Source organism: Convolutriloba macropyga, chromosome 6 (genome assembly GCF_964194025.1).
Source record: "Convolutriloba macropyga chromosome 6, txConMacr16.3, whole genome shotgun sequence".
Taxonomy (NCBI): Eukaryota; Metazoa; Xenacoelomorpha; order Acoela; family Convolutidae; genus Convolutriloba; species Convolutriloba macropyga.
The window spans coordinates 72,000,672-72,027,015 of NC_134473.1; the positions used below are offsets into that span (position 1 = coordinate 72,000,672).

At 33.5% G+C, this 26,344-nt stretch overlaps 1 protein-coding gene across 1 annotated transcript in view; it reads right to left on the bottom strand.

Moving 5' to 3' along the window:
- LOC142341186 (uncharacterized) overlaps nt 1-24,128 on the bottom strand; it is a 49,442-nt gene extending 25,314 nt beyond the window's left edge. Inside the window, exons 1-4 of the mRNA XM_075392100.1 lie at nt 24,032-24,128; nt 21,061-21,305; nt 13,694-13,819; nt 10,313-10,444 (exon numbers count right to left, since the gene is read on the bottom strand). Of these exons, the coding sequence (XP_075248215.1) occupies nt 10,313-10,444; nt 13,694-13,819; nt 21,061-21,305; nt 24,032-24,042 (514 nt within the window). The 5' untranslated portion in view covers nt 24,043-24,128. The remainder of the gene's footprint in view (nt 1-10,312; nt 10,445-13,693; nt 13,820-21,060; nt 21,306-24,031) is intronic.
- Between the last annotated feature and the right edge of the window lie 2,216 nt (nt 24,129-26,344).

The following is a 26,344-nucleotide window of genomic DNA, read 5'->3' on the forward strand; positions in this document are numbered from 1 at the left end:
TGGCTTAGGTAAAACAAATAACGTGACTGAGATCTTAAAAAGAATAAAAGCATTGGTAGCGAGTTCCCGAAAATTCAAAGAATTGAACCAACTAATGACTGGAAAAGCGACGTGATTCAAGGAACATTAAACTTTGATGGTCAATAAACAACATAATTTTAAATGCGCAAACGTAGTATAAAAGCCCAATAAGAGCCGGCAGAAAAACGATTTTTCCGCAAACAAGTTTTGCAAAAATTATCAAATATAACAACACTTCAAAAATTATATGAGACTGCAGATCGTTGCATACACTATATAACAACTATGTCGAAATCTTTCAAAGAAAAACTAGAAATATTGCAAAAATGGTAGTCGTTTCAAAAATCACTGGCCTCAAGTTAATAGAAAAACAAATAACTATATAATGTTATCCTTAATCGAAGCAAACGAAAAAACAATGTGACAAGAAACATCATTTAATAGTTCGATTATATGAAAAACATAACAAAAGGAGCACCAAAGAAAGTTTTCAAAAATCACTAACATTTCGAAAAAAATTTTTAAATCAAGTAAAAAACCGCTGAAAATTCAACCATACAATTTGATCAAATTTGTGACCAACCAAAATGCCAATAAGAAATGTTATCATTGAGATGGAGCAACATCACAAATAAGCAACAACAAATGGAGCTCAAAATTCAACCAACATATTTTGAAATTATATCGTGTCAAAGTAGTTTAAATCACTGCTATTAAATCCAGACAACAATTGAATTCATTAGGATTTATTAGCAACAGATGAAACATTTGCTTATTGGAAAGAATTGATATAACAAAAAATTGGATAATAAACACAGACAAAATTTAACAATTGGAAGACTTTTATGACAAAAATTAATGCAAAGGTCACAAATCCGGCAGCTATGAAATTGAACTTTAGTTTTAGCAACTCATGGTCACATCTTTGCTTTAGCAAACCATAATAACTAAAATTCATGAGTCAAATTGATAAGAAATTAAATTGGCCAACAAATACAGGCAAAACTAAAACAAATTGCCAGTAGTTTTTGGAACACAAGGACTGTGTAAGTTATAGAATACATTAGGTATGAACTGAATTGGTGACTTTAACTTAATTTTGCTTCACTATAGCAGCAAGGTAGATTTGTCATTAACAAGACTAGTTGATAAGGCATCAAAGATGATAATATTAGGCAATCTCAAAAAATTTACACCTAATTTTTTATGACAAGTAGTGTCAAAGTAAAAAAAGCCGTCCATTATCTGAATCAAGCTATGGCAAATAGACGCAATTAGTACACATGCACAATTTAATTGCACTCAAGTGGCAAAACAGTCAAAACAGAAGTGTTATTGCCATACAGAAGTGTAATAATAGCCTTTGAGACGTTGACGGCTGCTATTTAAGAACAGGTCAGTTATTATCAAACACGTTATTGATTTTAAAGGTAAACAAAATGGAGTTAAAATCAGTGTTGATCATTTTAATGATATTTTCGGGAATTAAACCCTTCATCTTGGCGAAGTTGTGAGTAATATTTATTCATCTTCTCGTAGAAAACCTTATTAAATTTTTCCGATAGTTCGACACCGGAAGAAACCTATTAAATTTACGAGTAGTGAGGAGTAGTAACAAACCTATACACCTGAACTCACTTTTTGGCTCTTTTTACCCAAACATGTTCGATCATGCGCGCGGATGGAAAGTTCTTGGCAATTATTCCCTTTTAGTTTAGGATTGTTGCCTGAAATTGTAAAAGACTTACCTTTTTGAACAGGACATGTTGGCTTGCCTCTTTAATAAGTAATATAAACACACTGTGGAGAATACTGTCTGTAAACCCGGCAAATACCTAAGGGCTTTAAATCCACTCTATATTTGTCACGAACACTTTTGCGTAGAACACTTTCTAATGTGAATAAACTATATATTGGTATTGCGTAATCAGGGTTAATTCCTGCATACGCAACTTTGAAGCACACAACTTTATAAGTTTATAAGGGATATTTAAACCCTGTGAAGAAGATTGTTTGTATACAAACGTTTGCGGGCTATAAATCCAGTGAACACTTTTGCGCAGTAGCAGAAATCTGGGTGTCTAATTTGAATAATCTATGTATCGGTATGCAGTCTCACGTTGAAGATTTTGTTTTTTAACTACATGTGAAACGTCTGGGTAGGAAGCGTTCTGATGAAATTATTACCTAAGGGCTATTTTTAGAACACAAACTCAAACTCGAACTCGAAATCGTCTGGCTCAGACTGTTAATAGACTTCCCTTTCCTTTATTACACAATAAGCCATATCGTTCAGACGTATTACATTTTGACGAAATTCGTATCCGAAAACAACAAGTTCGAACACGATAAAAGGAAGTAATTGATTCTTCAATAGAATTTATAAAAAAAGGAACAAAAAAAGCATTCTGAAAGATAATAATTTACTGAAACTTTGACTTCATCAACTGTTGTTTTGTCCGGCAAAGACCAATTGACAGGGAAGACAATCTTCGATTAGAAAGAACACAAGTTGAGAGTAACTTCCTGCAATTTAAATCAGGTTAATTCATCATTTGAAAAGAAATCATTGTTTGAAGTTATACTAAGAAGTTAGGTCCTTGAGGAATCCGAAAAGTATAGAAACATCTTTTTTTTAGTTTTGAAGGATCTATCAGAAAAACGAGTAGTGTCAAGAAGAACATTTGGGTGTAACAACATCTTGTCACCTTAGTTGCAGAGAATACAATTACACAAAAGACGGAATAAACCTTGTTTGAATTCCGAGCACTTCAAAAACAAATTGGCATAAGGAAGCAAAAAAGAACATCTGGAAACCAGAGGAACAGAATTTTGTTTGTCTATCATCAGAGCGCATCAAGAAACCCTAAGCAAGAGTAGTGGTTCAAAACAGAAAACTTGTGCAAAGTAAGTTAAAAAACTTCTTTTGTGTTCATGTAGCTCATCCATCGTTTCAACCTATATAACTCATCCACGGATCAAAACAAGGTAGTCGGAAAACATCAATTTTGCTCACATAACATATGTATGAGTCATCAAAGGTTAATTGTACATCATTTTTTTCCTCTTATTGTACAGGTCCTAGAGAAAAGTTTCCTAAGTAAAAGTTGTTCCATTAGTAAAAACTAACACAAATATACTTTAAAAAACATCACTTTTGCTCATATAACATATGTATGAGTCATCAAAGGTCAATTGTACATCATTTTTTCCCTCTTAATGTACAAGTCCTAGAGAAAAATTTCTTAAGGAAAAGTTGTCCCATTAGTGAAAACTAACACAAAACTACTTTAAAAAACATCAATTTTGCTCACATAACATATGTATGAGTCATCAAAGGTCAATTGTACATCATTTTTTTCCTCTTAATGTACAAGTCCTAGAGAAAAATTTCTTATGGAAAAGTTGTTCCATTAGTGAAATCTAACACAAAACTACATTAAAAAACATCAATTTTGCTCACATAACATATGTATGAGTCATCAAAGGTCAATTGTACATCATTTTTCTCCTCTTAATGTACAAGTCCTAGAGGAAAAACTCTTAAGGAAAAGTTGTTCCATTAGTGAAAACTAACACAAAATTACTTTAAAAAACATCAATTTTGCTCACAAAACATATGTATGAGTCATCAAAGGTCAATTGTACATCATTTTTTTCCTCTTAATGTACAAGTCCTAGAGAAAAATTTCTTAAGGAAAAGTTGTCCCATTAGTGAAAACTAACACAAAACTACTTTAAAAAACATCAATTTTTGCTCACATAACATATGTATGAGTCATCAAAGGTCAATTGTACATCATTTTTTTCCTCCTAATGTACAAGTCCTAGAGGAAAAATTCTTAAGGAAAAGTTGTTCCATTAGTGAAAACTAACACAAAATTACTTTAAAAAACATCAATTTTGCTCACAAAACATATGTATGAGTCATCAAAGGTCAATTGTACATCATTTTTTTCCTCTTAATGTACAAGTACTAGAGGAAAAATTCTTAAGGAAAAGTTGTTCCATTAGTGAAAACTAACACAAAATTACTTTAAAAAACATCAATTTTGCTCACAAAACATATGTATGAGTCATCAAAGGTCAATTGTACATCATTTTTTTCCTCTTAATGTACAAGTCCTAGAGAAAAATTTCTTAAGGAAAAGTTGTCCCATTAGTGGAAACTAACACAAAACTACTTTAAAAAACATCAATTTTGCTCACATAACATATGTATGAGTCATCAAAGGTCAATTGTACATCATTTTTTTCCTCTTAATGTACAAGTCCTAGAGAAAAATTCTTAAGGAAAAGTTGTTCCATTAGTGAAAACTAACACAAAATTACTTTAAAAAACATCAATTTTGCTCACAAAACATATGTATGAGTCATCAAAGGTCAATTGTACATCATTTTTTTCCTCTTAATGTACAAGTCCTAGAGAAAAATTTCTTAAGGAAAAGTTGTCCCATTAGTGAAAACTAACACAAAATTACTTTAACAAACATCAATTTTTGCTCACATAACATATGTATGAGTCATCAAAGGTCAATTGTACATCATTTTTTTCCTCTTAATGTACAAGTCCTAGAGGAAAAATTCTTAAGGAAAAGTTGTTCCATTAGTGAAAACTAACACAAAATTACTTTAAAAAACATCAATTTTGCTCACAAAACATATGTATGAGTCATCAAAGGTCAATTGTACATCATTTTTTTCCTCTTAATGTACAAGTCCTAGAGAAAAATTTCTTAAGGAAAAGTTGTCCCATTAGTGAAAACTAACACAAAACTACTTTAAAAAACATCAATTTTTGCTCACATAACATATGTATGAGTCATCAAAGGTCAATTGTACATCATTTTTTTCCTCTTAATGTACAAGTCCTAGAGGAAAAATTCTTAAGGAAAAGTTGTTCCATTAGTGAAAACTAACACAAAATTACTTTAAAAAACATCAATTTTGCTCACAAAACATATGTATGAGTCATCAAAGGTCAATTGTACATCATTTTTTTCCTCTTAATGTACAAGTACTAGAGGAAAAATTCTTAAAGAAAAGTTGTTCCATTAGTGAAAACTAACACAAAATTACTTTAAAAAACATCAATTTTGCTCACAAAACATATGTATGAGTCATCAAAGGTCAATTGTACATCATTTTTTTCCTCTTAATGTACAATTCCTAGAGAAAAATTTCTTAAGGAAAAGTTGTCCCATTAGTGAAAACTAACACAAAACAACTTTAAAAAACATCAATTTTGCTCACATAACATATGTATGAGTCATCAAAGGTCAATTGTACATCATTTTTTTCCTCTTAATGTACAAGTCCTAGAGAAAAATTTCTTAAAGAAAATTGTTCCATTAGTGAAAACTAACACAAAACTACTTTAAAAAACATCAACTTTGCTCACATAACATATGTATGAGTCATCAAAGGTCAATTGTACATCATTTTTTCCCTCTTAATGTACAAGTCCTAGAGAAAAATTTCTTAAGGAAAAGTTGTCCCATTAGTGAAAACTAACACAAAATTACTTTAAAAAACATCAATTTTGCTCACAAAACAATCGAGGATCTCTTTCAAGATCAGTGGCTTCAATTGCGAGATCAAGTGCTCCAGAATGTCTCACGCTTTACCTTCAAGACATTCAAAATTTTCGGCGAAAATTTAGAATGTCTTGAAGGTAAAGCGTGAGACATTCTGGAGCACTTGATCTCGCAATTGAAGCCACTGATCTTGAAAGAGATCCTCGATTGTTTTGTGAGCAAAATTGATGTTTTTTAAAGTAATTTTGTGTTAGTTTTCACTAATGGGACAACTTTTCCTTAAGAAATTTTTCTCTAGGACTTGTACATTAAGAGGAAAAAAATGATGTACAATTGACCTTTGATGACTCATACATAAGTTATGTGAGCAAAATTGATGTTTTTTAAAGTAGTTTTTTGTTGGTTTCCACTAATGGGACAACTTTTCCTTAAGAAATTTTTCTCTAGGACTTGTACATTAAGAGGAAAAAAATGATGTACAATTGACCTTTGATGACTCATACATATGTTTTGTGAGCAAAATTGATGTTTTTTAAAGTAATTTTGTGTTAGTTTTCACTAATGGAACAACTTTTCCTTAAGAATTTTTCCTCTAGTACTTGTACATTAAGAGGAAAAAAATTATGTACAATTGACCTTTGATGACTCATACATATGTTTTGTGAGCAAAATTGATGTTTTTTAAAGTAATTTTGTGTTAGTTTTCACTAATGGAACAACTTTTCCTTAAGAATTTTTCCTCTAGGACTTGTACATTAAGAGGAAAAAAATGATGTACAATTGACCTTTGATGACTCATACATATGTTATGTGAGCAAAAATTGATGTTTTTTAAAGTAGTTTTGTGTTAGTTTTCACTAATGGGACAACTTTTCCTTGAGAAATTTTTATCTAGGACTTGTACATTAAGAGGGAAAAAATGATGTACAATTGACCTTTGATGACTCATAAATATGTTTTGTGAGCAAAATTGATGTTTTTTAAAGTAATTTTGTGTTAGTTTTCACTAATGGAACAACTTTTCCTTAAGAATTTTTCCTCTAGGACTTGTACATTAAGAGGAAAAAAATGATGTACAATTGACCTTTGATGACTCATACATATGTTATGTGAGCAAAAATTGATGTTTTTTAAAGTAGTTTTGTGTTAGTTTTCACTAATGGGACAACTTTTCCTTGAGAAATTTTTATCTAGGACTTGTACATTAAGAGGAAAAAAATGATGTACAATTGACCTTTGATGACTCATACATATGTTTTGTGAGCAAAATTGATGTTTTTTAAAGTAATTTTGTGTTAGTTTTCACTAATGGAACAACTTTTCCTTAAGAATTTTTCCTCTAGGACTTGTACATTAAGAGGAGAAAAATGATGTACAATTGACCTTTGATGACTCATACATATGTTATGTGAGCAAAATTGATGTTTTTTAAAGTAGTTTTGTGTTAGTTTTCACTAATGGAACAACTTTTCCATAAGAAATTTTTCTCTAGGACTTGTACATTAAGAGGAAAAAAATGATGTACAATTGACCTTTGATGACTCATACATATGTTATGTGAGCAAAATTGATGTTTTTTAAAGTATATTTGTGTTAGTTTTCACTAATGGGACAACTTTTCCTTAAGAAATTTTTCTCTAGGACTTGTACATTAAGAGGAAAAAAATGATGTACAATTGACCTTTGATGACTCATACATATGTTATATGAGCAAAAGTGATGTTTTTAAAGTATATTTGTGTTAGTTTTTACTAATGGAACAACTTTTACTTAAGAAACTTTTCTCTAGGACCTGTACAATAAGAGGAAAAAAAATGATGTACAATTAACCTTTGATGACTCATACATATGTTATGTGAGCAAAATTGATGTTTTCCGACTACCTTGTTTTGATCCGTGGATGAGTTATATAGGTTGAAACGATGGATGAGCTACATGAACACAAAAGAAGTTTTTTAACTTACTTTGCACAAGTTTTCTGTTTTGAACCACTACTCTTGCTTAGGGTTTCTTGATGCGCTCTGATGATAGACAAACAAAATTCTGTTCCTCTGGTTTCCAGATGTTCTTTTTTGCTTCCTTATGCCAATTTTTTTTGAAGTGCTCGGAATTCAAACAAGGTTTATTCCGTCTTTTGTGTAATTGTATTCTCTGCAACTAAGGTGACAAGATGTTGTTACACCCAAATGTTCTTCTTGACACTACTCGTTTTTCTGATAGATCCTTCAAAACTAAAAAAAAAGATGTTTCTATACTTTTCGGATTCCTCAAGGACCTAACTTCTTAGTATAACTTCAAACAATGATTTCTTTTCAAATGATGAATTAACCTGATTTAAATTGCAGGAAGTTACTCTCAACTTGTGTTCTTTCTAATCGAAGATTGTCTTCCCTGTCAATTGGTCTTTGCCGGACAAAACAACAGTTGATGAGGTCAAAGTTTCAGTAAATTATTATCTTTCAGAATGCTTTTTTTGTTCCTTTTTTATAAATTCTATTGAAGAATCAATTACTTCCTTTTATCGTGTTCGAACTTGTTGTTTTCGGATACGAATTTCGTCAAAATGTAATACGTCTGAACGATATGGCTTATTGTGTAATAAATGAAAGGGAAGTCTATTAACAGTCTGAGCCAGACGAGTTCGAGTTCGAGTTCGAGTTTGAGTTTGTGTTCTAAAAATAGCCCTTAGGTAATAATTTCATCAGAACGCTTCCTACCCAGACGTTTCACATGTAGTTAAAAAACAAAATCTTCAACGTGAGACTGCATACCGATACATAGATTATTCAAATTAGACACCCAGATTTCTGCTACTGCGCAAAAGTGTTCACTGGATTTATAGCCCGCAAACGTTTGTATACAAACAATCTTCTTCACAGGGTTTAAATATCCCTTATAAACTTATAAAGTTGTGTGCTTCAAAGATGCGTATGCAGGAATTAACCCTGATTACGCAATACCAATATATAGTTTATTCACATTAGAAAGTGTTCTACGCAAAAGTGTTCGTGACAAATATAGAGTGGATTTAAAGCCCTTAGGTATTTGCCGGGTTTACAGACAGTATTCTCCACAGTGTGTTTATATTACTTATAAAAGAGGCAAGCCAACATGTCCTGTTCAAAAAGGTAAGTCTTTTACATTTTCAGGCAACAATCCTAAACTAAAAGGGAATAATTGCCAAGAACTTTCCATCCGCGCGCATGATCGAACATGTTTGGGTAAAAAGAGCCAAAAAGTGAGTTCAGGTGTATAGGTTTGTTACTACTGTGAGGTATATTTTGTCATCGTTAAATAGATTACATAGATATATCCTACAATCTCTTTAAATATTTCTTTAATTACCTCAAAAAAGATTTAACCCGGGTCGAGACCTAATGGTTAACTTGTAAGAACTTGAATGTCGAATTGTTAACTTGTAGGAACTTGCAAGTCGAATTGTTAACTTGTAGGAACTTGCAAGTCGAATGGTAAACTTGTATGAACTTGCAAGTAGCTAACTTGTATTTTCTTGCAAGTTTGTTCCGGTTGAGCTCGACTCTTATTGGTAAATTCAATTCGACACTCAGTCATTTACCGTAGAAAGCGGGTGAGAGTTAATTGCTCAATTTGGGTAACATATTACAACGCAGCCTAAGTTGAAAAAATGTTTACTTCTCAATTTTATCAACTCTCAAGGTCCTTTTGCAACACAATTAACAAACGGTAGGTCTCAATTGGCTTCTTCATGATTGCTTTTTTATTATTATTCCTAAAATTTTATAACTTTTTGAGTTTGATTGATGTTTCAAATTCATATGTCAGCATTTTCTCAAAATAATTTTGTGACCCTTCGTTTTTTAAACAATTTTTATTTTATAATTGCGATTCACACTTTTTCCAGATTCTATACTTTTGAAGCATCTGTTTACAATAATATTTTGCAACGTTTTATTGTTTTTTCCTACAATATCTGTTAACAACTTATATTCAAAGAACTTATGTAAGAAATTATGTAAGTCAACTGTTTAACCTGTATGAACCCTGCGAGTTGAATGGTTGACTTTCAAGAGACTTTCAAGTCGAATATTTTACTTATAAGAACTTGTATGTCGAATGGTTAACATCTAGGAACTTGCAAATTTTTGGAAGAAAATCTTGCAAGGCGATGCATCGCTTTATAGGTTTCTGTCAGAAACTTGCAAGCTCGTACAACTTAACCATTCCTCGTCCCGGGAAATGAAAGAAATGAAAGGTATGCATATTTAGTTACAAAATGTCAAGTTTAATCGGTTTTTTAAAAACTTATTAGACCATAAATTCTGTTTTGCAAGTGAAGTAATTTTGGGCGATGTGTTTTATGAGAAGAACCGTATATCAAAATTTCGTATTCTACGACAGTTTTGGCATAGATAGAAAAACAAGCAGCTGTTTTTATTATAAAGTTTAGTTTTTAATCTTAAATTTTACGCCACAAAATCTCATTCTATTAGATTAGAGACATGTGAGAAGTTTTTGTCCACAATTAAACCTAATATTAAAATGTGAGCGATCAAACTCATTTTGCTTTCATCGTACATTGTTAAACCGTTTTTTGAGAACCAATTTACCGAGCATTTTAATCGGGTTCAAAATTTCGAACTTTCGTTGTAAGTATGGAATAAATGATAAGGTAAAAAGATAGCAAACGAAAGGAAATTTTTGACATAATATGACATTTGTAGGCCATATTTATGCGAATCATCAACCGCATTCAAATTGGAGAGATCATTTACATTTGGCTGTCATGTATTGTGGAGTGAGAGCATAGCACGTGGAGCAGTACTCGTCCCCTCCCTCCTTGTCCAGGGTCCTCACTGTGTTCATACAGATTGCAAACACACCAAATGTCACCAGCTTCGTTATGTCTAAACAAAACAGTGCGAAACTGGGGGTCTTTCCCATTATAGCCCCCCCCCCCCCACCTTAGTGGTCAGATAGCGTATAGCCAGCCAGCCCCCCATCATGGTAATTATGCCATAATGGGGGGGGGGCTATAATGGGAAAGACCCCAAAATTGTCTACCGTTAGCAAAGTTTAGAGTAAGTTAATTAATTTTAGTAGCGTGTTTCCCATTTTTCTAAATTAATGCCAAAAAATGGGCTACACTTACTAATGCTTAAGTTTTTTAACTGCCTGTTAGTGGCAGCCACTTTCTTTAAAAGGAAATTGATTCGGGTAGTCCAGCAATCTTAAAATCGTGTTGTTACAGTACCATGCTGTAAGCAACAATACCAACGTCAAATGAAAGCATCAAATGTGATACAAAAAGTGAAAATCTTGACAATAATTGAAAACAGAAAGATACCCCTTTCCTTTTAAAATCATATAAAAAATAGTTCAGGGGTGGCTTTTCAATAATTGTAAAGAATTTAAATTTACGTATTTAAATCACAGCATTCACTTTCTTGAAGTCCAGATCACTTTTCGTCTCGGGTTGTATTTAGGGTAGGGTACTTTTAAGAAGCAGCTTTACGAGTATTTTTTTCAAATATCAAAATCAGCAAAATTCTAGAATTTAATAATTTTTAATGTCTTAAAGAAAAAAATAGAATATTTATTTTGCTCTTTTCCATCATTTTTTGGCTATTCTTCGTCCAGGTTATTGTTTACAGAAAAACTGTGGAATGACTAAAATTTGTTTTTATAACTTAGAATAATAAATAGTATTTTTGGCTGTTGCGACTTTTTTCAAAATTTTTTTTTCCAACTCAAGCATTGAAAGTAACTTTGATTAGAAGTAAAACTGAGTCAATTCTTTAAAAAACAACTTTCTTAAGATCATGTTGAGTAGAAGCTTTTTTTTTCAAAAAAACACGTTTTTGCAAAAAAAATCTTGGGCCGAAAAAGATTATGCTTGACACGGGGCTAAATCTTTTTCTAATTAATAATGAGACTCACACTGCATTTGCTCTCCTCTTGTTTAAGTTACTTTTTGCATCCAAAAGAGTATTAATTAGGCGACTGATTCTGACAATATCCTTTTTTTTCTACTGAAAATTATTGTCACTGTTTTGAGTAATGCTTTTCTAAATGTGTACTAATTCATCCCGGACTTGAGTCGCAGAGCGTTTCAGCGCTGAACCAGCACATTTCAAGAACAAACACTTAAGTCAGTTCTGAAACATGGTATCTCCAGAATATTTTAATTTTCTTCATGTGCAGTATTTCTTCATTATGATAATATTGAGGTCATAGAGTTCACCCAGGCTAAACTTATCCTGTATAGTCTGATAATTACTCATTCCCCAAAATTAAGTCTGAGCAGCAGAAAGTCATAACTTTGTAGCTTATAACTGGTAATTACTATAGTAGTATACACACTATTTATATATAAGCTGGGTTGTAGGCAATTACCTCGGAGCCCATTTAGCTCAGTGGTTACGACTTGCTACGCAAATTAAATGTCACAAGTACCCACGCGGATGTTCGAATCGCATATAAAGCAAACCTTGTTGGCGGGAGTTAAGCTAAACATATTATTTTTCATGAAGTAAACTTAATTCAATAATCAGACTGGCCAGTGTAAAAAGTGACATGAACAGAGTACCGGCCATCCTAAAAAACAGAATGTCTTTAGACTGATTCAGCGCTGATTTGCTCTGCTACCAACCTCCTGGATTTGCTTTTCTGTAGAAACAAATCAGAAAACAGTTCTGTTCCAAAGATACTAAAAATATTTTGATCAAAAATGTACGGCAATTGTTGTTTCGGGACAGCTACAGCTAATGTGCAAATGAATAAGAGACTACATTTCTCAATGACTAAATTCTTCCTTAATTGAAACAAATTCACAATCAATGAGCCAAATGGAATCAGAACTCTGCGAGAAAAATATGGAATTTCGTCATCCATATTGTAAGAAAAAAAGTGATTTTGCAATTTTTTTAAAAAAAAAAATTAACATTTGCCTCACGAGTTAAAGTTTTTCAGGAAACTTGCAAGATTTCGTTAGATATCATTCTGATCCCCAATTGGCACATATTGATTCTAAACATTCATTTTTGAAGATCTTCCCGGCCTATGTTTTGTTTGAAAACTTCTAATAGGTAAAGTTTTTATTGTCAGCTCGGGCTCAATTCAGTTACAGATATTAAAGCAACACCACTAATGAGAGCCCCAAGCCCGGAATGAAAAGGAGGAGCTAAAAAAACACAACCGATCAACGTCGGGTGAATTACACTCAGACGACGGGCGAGGGGCTCGAGTTGGTCGTGTACAGCTGGGGTTGAGGGATAAAAACTAAGGGGGGGGGGGTTGAACCGGGAGAGGGTGGTTAGAGAGGGGGGGGGTTGGGACGAGCTGAATGAGATCTCAAGGGGATGGGGTAGAGTGAGCAGGGTTAGGGATGGACGGAAGGGGGGGCGGTGGTGGAGAAGAGCCAAGTAGAGAGCCCCAAACTATCCAAAACTGCCTTTACACCTTAATTTAATGTCTTCTCAGCAGTTCTGATGTGTTTTACACTTATAGTCCAGACGCAAAATCCATCACGCTAGAAACAGAAAAGACTGAAGTTATAACATATATTGAGATATAATAATTTCTACCTCTTCTGTTCACATGGCTTGAGATTTTTCGACAGTTGTCTGAACCTTTTTACAAGTAAAACAATATTTTTACTCGTAAAACAATATTACGAAATTGGTGAGGCCTTAGTGGGACAATTTAATATTCTGAATACGGGCTGAATATTGTACCTTGGAAATCGTTTTAGGGCCGTGGAAGACTTTACCAAATCTTACTACAGTTCTTTTTTCAGACTTCCAAGGTGCCGCACGGCTTCACTAATTTCAAAAAAAATCTTCAATATTACCGCATGAAATGCGCCCCTATTAATGATCTTAGTGTTTCTTAATTTGAAATCCTAAATTGTTTTCTTTTCAAAATCTAACGATGTGAACAAATGAAAACTTCCTTATGAGGTACTTTTCCTATCAATAATTTACGTGAAATTGCAACTATGTAACGACAAATATTTAAATGTTGAAAATTTAGGATTAAAATTAGAATGCTTTTCCCGTTCTCATTCAGCAAAAATTTCTTAGTTCAATTTTTGCAAAAATATAATTTTGCTAAATTGAGAGCGGTAGAGGAGGCATGTATTATTTTGTTCTAACAGGGAGGACTTCCGTAGACTCTGAAATTGTCCGCGCCATCTGAGTAGAAACCCCATATTTGCACAGACACATACATGAACATCAAAGTATCCATAAACATCAACACCAGAGCTGCCCACATTGGCGCTGTAACATGAATATGCACTATCTCAGAAAAACTCAGCACAACCATTGCAATTTGGTTTTGGATTTTTACAGTGCCCAGTACTAACAACTAACAACTAACTCCATATACTGCTAAAGAGTTAGAGCTTTGATGACTCGAACCTACTATCTCCAGAACCTCGCCCAGGCATGCTACCGTTGCACCAAAGCTCTGCTGAAGCAGCATAACTTTGTTAGCTTGATATACCACAAGCTGGGTTATTACAATATATTAAAATATTTGAATATATATTCTCTGAGTTCACTATGAAGCACAGTTTAATATAAATATATTTCAAATTAAACTAAGCTTTGTTTGGCGGAGCTTGAAAACGGTCTGGATATTAAAAAAATGCATTCTGAATATATGCTGCCATTAACCTGTAAATAATAAGTTCATGACGCTTTATAAGTCCAGTTCAGTCTCATCCGGTTCTAGGATGGACCGACTTGTCATGACCGATAGTTTTATTTCCAACAGAAAATCAATATCCGAAGTACTTTTTTTTACCTGATTAGGCTTTGTTTATGGGTCAATTGAGTACTAACAGTTTAGGCTCTGAATATACATTAATTTAACAAAGCTTAAACCATACTAAGATTTGCTTAACTTACATTCCTGTTAATTAAAAAAAATTCTTCCGTGCTATGTCCATATTGGCAAATTTAAGAGGCGAGTAAATTTACTCCAATTTGCAGCCAATCCCGTTTTATTATCCTAATACAAGGGCAAGATCGTCTTGGATTGTGTTTACGCTTTTTTGAGCATTAAGATATATGGGAAAATAGAATGTTGCTCGTGGAGCCAAATAGGGTGCAGAGCAGAAAGCCATGAAAAGGGATTTAAAGCTGATTATTTCCCGTACTCTATAAACTCAATATTTGAAATACGCATTTTTTGAAAAATACTTACAAACTATCGTAACGAGGGTGTCTATCCGTAGTTGCCACCTCCCTCCCCCCCCCCCCCCCCCCCCCCCTCGTCAGGGAGATTTCGACCACGGAGAGGCCGAGTGAAACGCATCCCGACCACACACCATAGATAATCAAAAGACGACAAATTAATATGAAAAATTTATAACAGAATCTCGCATCATGGAACGAAAAGATCAAAGATCATTGTGCAAGTTGGCATTGGGTAAAATGGCACTGGGTAAAATGGCATTGGGTAAAATGGCATTGGGTGAAATAACCATAGTGGAAATTCAATTTCTTCGTTTCAGTTTCAGGTGTCTTATCAAATGATAGTCGACAGGAAGTTTAGTGGAACTGCGGCCAATTCTTCCGACCTCACTTAGGGAAAAAGTATCTGCTCAACTTTTTTTGTTCAGTCAATTTTCGCGTTTTGATATATTTGAAATAAAACGACATGAGTGATCTCATTAGAAAGCCCATCGAGCGTCAAATATTTTATCAAGAAAAAGCTTTTTCGAATTTCGTCTTTTTCGAGGAGCTAAAGAGAGAAGTTGAAAATTTTGTCCACATTTGGTATTCCACCTCAATTTTCTTTAATCTTTAGTCTCCCCATTAGTGGTAAGCTAACTTATAGCGGTAGGGCATAATGGGGTCTATAATTTCGTGGGGGGGGGGGGGGGTGGGGTGGTGGAGGGATGGAGGGATGGAGGGAGGGAGGGCTTTAATAGAAACGACTCCAATTTCCAACAGATTTTTGCCCAGATAAGTTTTGATAGTAACCATGAGACGGAAGAGGGTTTTTTAGACTCATTGCCCCTTTTTAGAATATCTTGGCAAGCCAAGCTTTCTTTAAGATCTTAATATTTTATACAACTTTCTAACTTCAATGAGGAGTCAAATTGAAACAATGGAATTTGATAGGATTAGAACAGCAAAGGGAGCAAAAGAATGTATAATAGGAACTTAAAAAACTTTTTCAAAATGCTTTTAAAGTGAAAAAGAGAAAGTTTTTCCAAACAAAGATCTTGATTTCAGATATATATGTTTCATTTGCATTAATTTGACGGCTATTCTTGCTGCTTGTTCTCCTGATTTTTCTCATTTGTTCTAATGGTGGATGGATGCTATCGATTGAATCAATCAATGTATAGCGACTGATGTTTATGTCTTTGACTCTTTGAGCCTTGATAACGTATATCAAATTTTTTTCCCGTTTTTTTCCCTCTTTTTTTACAATTTTTGTTAACATGGCACTTTTATTCATTAAAAAAATCACATTGACGGTTTAGAAACGAATAAAAGAAACTAAAATTTTTTTTTCAACATACTTATGTTTTTAGTTCACACTTCAGGGTCTTGTAAAATTTTGCTGAATTCTTGAGCTGTGCGTGTATTTTTAATCCCTGAAAGGCACTATCAGCATCCTTCCTATGCTTAAAAAATTTATATATTGTATTCAGCAGATAACTGATAATTTGGTCTCAAAACCGTTTATGTTCATTTTGCTCGTTTTTAATTTTGCTTTTGTGGTGATGTCACTATACCACTAAATCTCATGAATGATGGGAATTTCAGGCTTGGTAACGAGTCATAAGTTTTTATTAATTGGTGTCAATAACTTCTGCTTTTTATGACTGTTGTACAAGCTAATTCATATGAGTAATATAGTGCAGTAAAATTAATAAAAGATGTACTTATTTTATTTGAAGTTCAGTTATCAGGAAGTCATGTCAGGTTCATTTGCACCCTAAGTTAATATATCTTGTTCAACCCAATGTCTGCTGTTTATATTCCCGCATTGGGTATCATTATTTGTTTATGAATTTCAGTGGCTGCTGAATTTTAATCTCTTACTTTTGCTTCCCGCGTACAGTTGACCAATTTCTTTCACCAATTCTAGTCATCTTCACTCGCAAATTTAGTAGGCAAGATTCAGTGAGAAGATTTGCCCAGCTAATATCTCTGCTAAATTTAGTGAAGCAAACACGCCAAGCGAAAATATTTTCTGAAAGGTGAAAACTAACTTGAGTCTCAAGATACATTACCAAATCTGTTTGTGTACGACAATGACATTGAAATTTTTGTTTTCGCTAAAATTTATTCGCAAATTTTGCCTCGTCCTTATTGTTCTCTGTGAACACTATCTGGACTTCTAGTCTAGTCTCCAGAATTACAGTCCCAATTGCTTTCCAGTCAAATCAAGTAAATTGTTTGCTGTTCTTATTTTTTGTTTCAAGATTTTGGCTTTAATATTGTTTCTGCTTGACCTTTATAGTTTTGACTATAATCTTTTTTGTTGTTCTCAGATTAACAGGTTCTCAAATTGACAAGTATTTTTCTTGTTCCCAATAGTAACAGCTATTATCAGGTTTCTAATGCAGTATTAATGTTCTCGTGGTTACATTTTGTTGCTAAAGATACTACTTAGAAACCCATTAGCTTTTGAAATCCCTTAGTGAAATCTTGTTCAATTCTCTTTTGCGAATTTCAACCTTGCCCTGGTTTTTTGTTCTTTTTGTCACTTTGTTGTTAAATAAAGTTATGCAATGAGGCCTACTGTTTTCCGAAACAGAGTTTTATGAAATTGTTATTGATTTTAAGCTATGGATACGTGATTCATTATGAGGCTAAGTGTTTTTCTTTTCTTTTATACCACTAATTTCTAATATTTTTCTCTACAGGTCTGCATCTTTTTGAGAGAATGATAGTGCAACTTTTTTCAACACGATAGGATTTCCTTGTAAAAAATCAACATCATTAAACTCCAAATAACACTTTCGCCTATTTTTGTTTTTTTTTGCGTTTACTTACTCCTTTTCAATTAGATATTCAACTATGACCATAGGACTCAGTCATTTGGTCAACAGATGCACTGCCTTGAAACCAAAAACCAAGATGGAAAAAATACATATATAACTCATGAACGCTCTGTAACTGCTGTCCTCGAATAACTTAGGGAAAAATATTTGCCTAAAACAATCACTACGGAGAAAATATCTTCCGCGAGTAAATTAGTTCCGATTAAAGAATGCAAACAACTTTTTTTAGTGAATAAATTGACTTACATAAGCAATTTTAAATATCCCACTGCAAAATGAGTTATAAAAAAGTCCTAAAAAAGCATCAATGTTGAACAAAAAGCTCATTTGATGTGAACCTGAGGTCACAAGTTGTTGAAAACATTTTTTTCAGAAACGATTCAAAAAATTCCAAAACTGTTTCAGAACTAAAATTGGAAGAAACGAACGAACCAAAGGAGTCACTATCAACCCTATTACGCGGCTATCTTTTGAACAAAAAACCCAAAAATCACTGCTCCGTCGAAAAAAAGACAACCTGTCTGATGAAGTAAATGGGAGGTGAAGTATCTGAGGGCAATAAATAAGAACTTTCTCTAAGGTTAGTTTCAAAAAAACTGGAACATTGCCCGAGAACATCTGCGATCATCTCCATGGGTCATTAGCTTTGAGACAGCATTTTTACAATTCAAAGAAATTGAATTGTATTGCGGCGCTGTCTTTTTGTAAAGATCTGTTCACACATTTTCATGATTTTTGAAGTCAAATTGGAGTAGTGACTTTGGTCACGCCGAAACAGGAAGTGGAGTGAAAAAGCGAGTGGTTTTGCGGCGTGTATTTTTTTCGCTCTAAATTTAAAGTAGTGTGAGAAAACGGTGTTTGAACAAAAATTCGGTTTCTCGCTAGTGGTTTTTTTCACATGCGGCAATTTCACTCTTATTTTTTACTGTTTTTTCGACTCTTTTTTGATCGGATTTTTTAAAATGGTTTTCCCAATCCATTCATAGTCCGTTCTAGGTCTAGTTTTTTGTTTAGTCAATGAAAATTCTTTGAATTGTACCTCAGGATTTGTCCTGCTATGTTTTCTTTTAATTAACCTTCAATTATTTTGATATATAATAAATTGAATTTTCCTACTAAAATCATAGCTCTTCCAATTAAAAATTAAAGTTTTCAGGAATCAATTTAAGGGGTTTGAAAAAATATTTTGAGAGTGAAATAAGTCAAAACTCTTCCCGCTCAAGGAGTGTGAAAAATGACGTCACACACAGTATAGCAGAAAAATTTTATAAATGAACAGAAGTTGCTGTTAAGTAATCGTGATGTGATTTGGTATGATCGTGAAGGCCAATAATTGCTACATTCAGCTATAACGCTATCGCAGGTACAAAGATGTGTTTAGTGTGCTGTGCGCAGCTGTGATAATCGTTAGTGTGTGTGTGTGTATGTGTGTGTGTGCGTGTGTGTGTCTGTGGGGAGTGGGAGGGGAAGATTAGCTGTGGCATTTGTATAGGGCTAACGATCCTCATCCAATTTTTCTTTAATCCAAATTATTCGGATTCCGTTGGTTTACTAAATTCAGATTTTATTTTTAAGATCCGTTCTCAATTTTTTCGATTTTTCCATGTGAGTGAGAATTGAAAATATGTGAGTGAGTGGCAAATTCAGTTCCGCTGAAGTAGTAAATGGAGTAAAAAATCGAGTGGGTTTGAAACGTGATACTGTTAAAACTACCTTAAAATTGGAATGAGAAATTGATGTTTGAACAAATTTTCAGTTCTACAGATGAAAATCTTATCACGAGCGTCAATTTGACCGCTACTTTTGGTGTTTTTTTTCTATTCAGTGCTAGAGACGGGATTCAATCACGGTCGACTAGAAAAAGAAAGAAGAAAAGAAGCGAGTAGTTTTGAAGTGCAATTTGCTGTGCAATTGACTTACACGCTGTATGCTTTCAAAAAATAATTTATTTTAAGTTTTTGAGTTTTGTTGGTATTTATTGGATTTTTAATGTCTTATCACTTAACCTCATTAATGGCTGGTCTCATGGACTGCGAATGAGGATTTAGTTAATCGGAATAATTGTTTCCATGTGCAGCTTTTTCTTTCTGTGATAGTTACACTATTTTTATCAAGAAGAAGTGGCGAGTTTTGAGTTTTGCGAACTTTGGTTGTGTTTTTGCTGTCTTATCAGTTAGTCTTATTTAGGAAAGGCTTCATCGGTCGCTAATACAAAGCCGGCAGTTTTGCCGGAAAATAGCCGCGATAGACGCTTGTGGCCTACAATGAATTGAAACAACTAAAGACAAATATTGACAGATCGACCACCAGATTTTTAATACGTCACGAACGCAAATTTTAACTGCAAAGCAGTAGAAGTCACCGAAGTCATTGAACAAGTCAGGGTAAGACGAAAAGAAGTCAGGGTAAGACGAAACAAAAATCAGTCAGACTAAATAAAAAAACATAGCAGGACAATACTTACACTGACGTACAACTCCAAGAATTTTCATTTGACTAAACAAAACACTAGACCTAGACCGGACTATGAATGGATTGGGAAAACGATTTAGAAAAAAAACCGATCCAAAAAAATCGAAAAAAACAGTAAAAATCCAAGTAAAATTGCCGCATGTAAATAAAAAACCACTAGCGAGAAATCCAATTTTTGTTCAAACACCGTTTTCTCACTCTACTTTAAATTTAGAGCGAAAAAATTTCACGCCGTAAAACCACTCGTTTTTTCACTCCACTTCCTGTTTTGGCGTGACCAAAATCACTACTCCAATTTGGCTTGAAAAGTCATGAAAATGTGTGAACAGATAATGTGCGGCTATTAATAACCTGAATCTAAATAGTTGCCACTGTTCACAAAGGTCAAATCTTTTCAAAGGTCAAATTTTAGTGTCAAATCTTTTCAAAATTTGACACTAAAATTCTTTCGTCGTTTTGCTGTTTTTCTTGTGGTCGTATCAACTGTTCAACAAGATAACAGATACCAGTTCTTATTGGCCTTCTATTGCTTCGTTACACGGGCCAATTTATTGCCTCCCAATTTCGGCTTACCTTTAAGGATTTTGGCGTGAAATTTTGAGATTCTCTTAAGTCGAAGCCAGCTGACTTTCATAGATATTCTGATTTTTTTTCCATTTTTTTTATTTTATACTTCTTTTTAAGGTTTTTGTGGCATTGATTCCCTCAAAATTGTTGTACTGTCTACTCATCCTAAGGTTGCGTTAGGTCAATATTTTCATAGAGTTTTGTAATGTTTAGTGCTTTTAAAACACCAAATCATGGAAAAAGAAACTTTCTAACTGTTTTTAGATTTTTTGTTCCTTTTGGCGCATATAGCGGAGTTCATTGGCGCTGATTACTGTCTTAGTTTGATGATGCTCTAAAAATGTTAGTTATCAGGTCAAAAGTTAATTGAATTCTTTGGATTGTAATTCAGGACTTGCTTGTCCTCTTAAATTTTTTATTTTTTTTCTTAGAATTGTGAATTATAATGACCTGATAGTTTAAAATTTGCACACAACATGTTTCTCGCTCTCTTTTTGCGTGAATATTCCACAGGGTGGTATGTTGAGAGTGCATCTGGTCTCCCAAATGTCCATCGTCGATCAGCCCCTCCCCCTCCCTCTGGTCCTCTCTGATCCCATCTCTCTCTTCCTGCACCCACTCCCTCTTGCTTCCTGGGTGGTCTAGTGCCTCCTGCTAGCTTTTGAGCAAAGCTGTCAATAGATTGTGTGTCTGATCTGAAAGCGAATATTTGTTAACTGAGGATGAGTTGATACAAAAATGATTTGAAGCGTAGCGTCTGAATATGGATTGAATTCTTTTCATTAAGGAGTCTTTAGAAATACAAGAATCTGGCAGCCCCCCCCCCCAATGTATTGCAGTGGAAACGAGATCTAGACTAGAATCAGGTGAAGTGTGAAAGTGAACTGGGAAAGTTCGAGGAACTGCAAATGTGAACGTGACAGTGAAAGTTAATTTTTCATTTGCCCCTTTTAATTAACCATATAATTTTGCTGCATTAATTTTTGCAATTGCCTAATGAGTTTTCTTTCAACCTTGCAGGCAATTTTTCATGCTGATCACCTCAAAAACAGATAAAAAAAATCATAATGTCGATGATAAGTTCAGATTTGAATTTTGAATTCAGATAAATTCATTATGTTCACTCTAAGTTCAAACTGTACTGTGAATTTTGCCATGAAATGGCTAATAACGTCCATGATCAGAACTCTGGTCATTAAAAAAATGAAAATTTTTGGTTTCATTTCTGAACAATTATGAGACACAGATCCGGGTAAAAATATTGTTGCCGCCCAGCTCCAAAAGAAAGAAAGACTATTTGATATATATGTATTACACTTTTTAACGTAAAGGTTATTAGATCAGCAACGCCAAATTTTATCTTGACAGATTTCAAAACGGTTTTTAAAGTAAAAAATAATTTCACAGGACCTCATGTTATGGTTTTGCGTTACAATTAGAAAGAACATGGTTAGTATTAAAACAGTTATTTAGAATTTCATCTGTCTTGTTTATAAACATTTGTGAAATCTTAAGTGCATATCCGATGGGAATAGTAACAGTACAATAGAATTAGATATTGACTTTTTTGAACTTAAATTACACATTGATCCAGAATGAGGTCGACAAGCAGCTTTGGGCAAAACAGTTATGGGCAAAAACAGTTATGGGCAAAACTGTGTTGAGTCGCGAACAGCGGGATCCGAAGAGACCCGATCTCATATACTGAACAAAGTCTCGGTTGTAATATCCGCATGAGTCATGCATTAAATTGTTCTGTCTGATCTAGTTCATGCCAAATTTTTGTCTGTTAAGTTTGTTCCATAGCGACAACTCGGACTTTTTTTTGTCTTGCCCCATACCTAATTCTGGTTACTTTGTCTGTCTGGTATGAAGCGTGTCTACAGATTGGCCTCTTCAGTTTTCCATATAAACTTATTTTTTTGAAACACTCATTGACAAATGTAACTACCCTAATTGATCTTTGAGAACCATTTTCAGCACCAACCCGTTTTCCGTTTGTTTGAAAAAAAACATCCTGATACCAAAAAACTACGTACACCTGAAGATTTTTTTAAACAAGAAAAGTGAAGAGAGGCTGTTGCTCTACTGCAAAATAGTGGTATTTGAGTTGTTTTGCGGTATTTAGTAGTAGATTTAATTCGTCTTGGCGTTAATATTGTGCAATCTGAAATGGTAGAATTTCGTGGAGAGGGCGTTTGTTCTGTTGTGTAAGAACAGCTAATTGTATTTCTTCGGAGTATGTATCCAATTTTGATGACGTTTGGCCAGTGTGACGGCTCATTTTGTCAGTATTCATGTTTTGTTTTTATTATTTTTTTTATTTATTAGGGTTGTATTCCTCGTTTTCTGAATTTTAAAAGTTATAAAATTATATAAACGAGTTCTAATTTTTTTCTCAAGAGAGAAAAGTGTGTTTTGTGTAAGTTCTATTTATGATTAGAGTGTGGTAACCCACTGGTGGCACCAGTTAAGGCAGATCCAAAGTGGTCTCCTTTTACAGCCTTAAAGTATAAAGGGCTGGTGCTACTTGTTTCTGCACCGAAAGTAGGCTTACCTATATCTCTCAGACTAACCGACTCTGTGAAACACTGAAGGTATGCTTCAATTATGACGATGTATAAAAGAGCTAACACCGGAGTCAGAGGTATACACATTGTGCAACTACTCTATTAGACTGACTAGAGTTAGTAAATCATGCGCTTTATATAAGAGAATAGTGTCTTCTCAGTCTTTGATTGGTTGGAGGAGTACATCCAATATTTTTACTGCTACAGTTTTCTTTAGTCATCATCAGTTCGCAAAACTAAATTATATACCGCCTATTTAACAAAAGAAATTGACGCAACTTTCTGATTTCCATTCTCTTTAAGTTTGTGTTAGTCGATTAAAAACCGTTAGAAATTTGATTGCATTGAAATCCAGGAAGACGGCAAATGAACTTGCAGAGAAAATCTCGATAAAATTTTGCCATTTTCCCATAATAAGGAGTAGGCTATTTTTATGGCGTCCCCACCAGTTTAAGCATATTTTGGCATTGTGAATTCAAAAATTTTGTGAATAAGTTGAACAGATTTAAACTGGATCTGAATTTACAGCTTCTTACGAAAAAGAGCCAATCTTCTGTCTGTAGTTTCTTTCTAAGTAGCTTGTCTGCTTTTTTAATTTGGATCTATTAAACCTTTAATGGTTGCGTCCATTGAGAAAAAAGTCAAACGAAACGGCAAAAATTATGCTGCCCAAAATTTACTTCAAAAACGGGCAGTTTAACTTGAAAAATTTAAAATTTCAATTTGTGCGAGCCAAAAAATTCTCACATTCCAGCCCCCACACTTAGTTTTTTTTGGGCGAAAAAATTTGACTCGGGCGTTTACTTTTTTACTTTTGTCAATTAATGAGTGTACATTGAAAGTCTACTAACGGTTTTCTCATTTGACTTCACACCTTATCGTAAATCTAAAGTTGTTTGTTCACAAAGGCTTGACAAAAAGAATGACATTTCCGTGACCAAATTGACAACAGTTGAACAACCGACTACATACAGTTCATTAATTTTTCTTACTTGCCTTGAACTTTCAGTTTTGACAATTTCAGAGTTTCAGTTGATGAAGTCGTTGCAAAACTTGAGCTTGTGTTACATCACTCTGATACTTAAAGCAAAGTGGTAATGATTTTGCTCAATTCAAGTCAATATTAGTAATAATTGAGATAATGATAGTAAATTCTTCACAATTTACATAACTCATGCTTAGTAGTTACCAATATGGCTGAGAGGAATTATAAGCTGATGAATTCTCAAAATGATGAACTACTCTTTGATCTTTTTTAGTTTAATCGTTCACATCTGTTCTTGAGGGCAGTTAGAGAGATAACGTTTGATTCAAAATTGTTATCAAAAGGTGATGAATCATCAAATTTTAGACAGTTATGGGAAAATCGTATAGGGAGTTTATGAGCTTGCGGTGGTCAAGTAAATGTCTGCAAATTATGGACAAAGCGTGTTTTTGCGTTCCGGGGCGAGGTGTCAACGCTAACGAGTACCCCAAAAATTTTGTAAGAGTGGCCGTGACTGCATTGAATTTATGTAAGATCTACGCTAAAGGCGTGAAAATAAATAATGTTCGTTCTTAAGCATAGATCATATTTTTTAGTGTAGATCGTATATAATATTCGTTCTTTAATCGTAGATTTAACATAATTGTGGCGTTTTTAGGCATAGTTCTTACATAATTCCATCCTTCAGTTTATTGCGTTAATTTTGCATATTTCCTTGCTTGATTTAGTGGCGTTGGTTTTGAATAAAATCAACATTTAAATTTTTACGGTGATCTTATATAATTTGTCTTTTGATTTAGCGTTAATCTTATATACTTCCAACACTTAAAATTTTGCGCTGATCTTACATATAAAAAATTTAACTTGGAGTTTTTTTTACAATTATTCCCCGAGTCGGAAAACTTAAACAAGCAATCGATTTAATGGATTTTTTCTTTGGCTAACACTACATTTTGGCAATATATGTGGTTGACCATATGTTGTCAAAATGTAGCCAATGTAGGCAATATTGTCAATACATTTTGACAATATAACTGATTTAAATTGATCTAAAAATAAAAAAAATGTATTTAAGAGTTGACTTTTTCTCTCGTGACCAATTTTTAGCCGATAAGAATTGAGCCAAATTGTTAGCTGTGCGAATCAACGCCTACTAAAACACATCACAAATTGTCAACTGCGCATGATATGGTCTATTACTGAGGTTATTAGTAATTTCAATTCAACATAATTGGCAATAAACTTACACTTTTTTGGCTTTACAATTTCTTTCGAGGTCCAACAAATATACAAATCCAGTCCATTCCAGGTCCGAATCGAGACTACTAAAAAACAGCCAATCGGTTATTTGAATTTGAACCTTTCAATTTTCAATTCAATTAAATTTAGTCTAGTTCAGTTTTCCCTTATTGCAGTCAGAAGTTCTCCAAAAAACTCTTGGACAACTGTAAATCAACAACTTCAAAACTATACAAAATTTTGTTGACAATAGGTCCAAAAAACGACTATTTTAGCCAAAGAAGAGTAAAAAAAACAATAACTAGTCAAAAATTGGTCCGAAAAACAACTAATTAGTCAAAAAATGATCGAAATATAGTCGAAAATAGGTAAAAAAAAAGTCTGTATGTGCCAAGAAGCACTTCAATTAACCTGAGTTTTTGAGTTCTTATAGTTCTTCTGCAGTTCGATGAGTTCATATTCAATTCTAAATTTTTGGTTTGACCAAGTTTCAATATGAAACCTTGCTTGGAGTTGAAAATCAATTTCGAAGAATGTTCACATTCAATCTACCTTTAACATCAGGTTTATGCAATAGACATTATAGTTCATTATTTTTTTAAAAGACGCACCGCGATAGCTGGGGCTATTATTGGCCTTCTGTTGGTTTTTTTGTTTTTTCATTGTCGCTATTCTTGTTACGACCATATGACGTCACAACCATTTCATATCTGCTTTTTGTTCATTGTTCTTAATGCAATTTCATTTGAAGTGCGTGCGTGACGTCATTTTTTGCTCTTATTCAAGCGAGTTTTTTGTTCATTCGCGTGTTTAATTTTTGGTTGCTCTTGCCCTACCTCACTCTCAAAAATGACTTCCTCACTTTCAATTTGACTTTTATTTACTTTTACTAAAAGAGATGAGGTCCAATGGGTGTGTGTCACTCTAAATGAAGGTTATT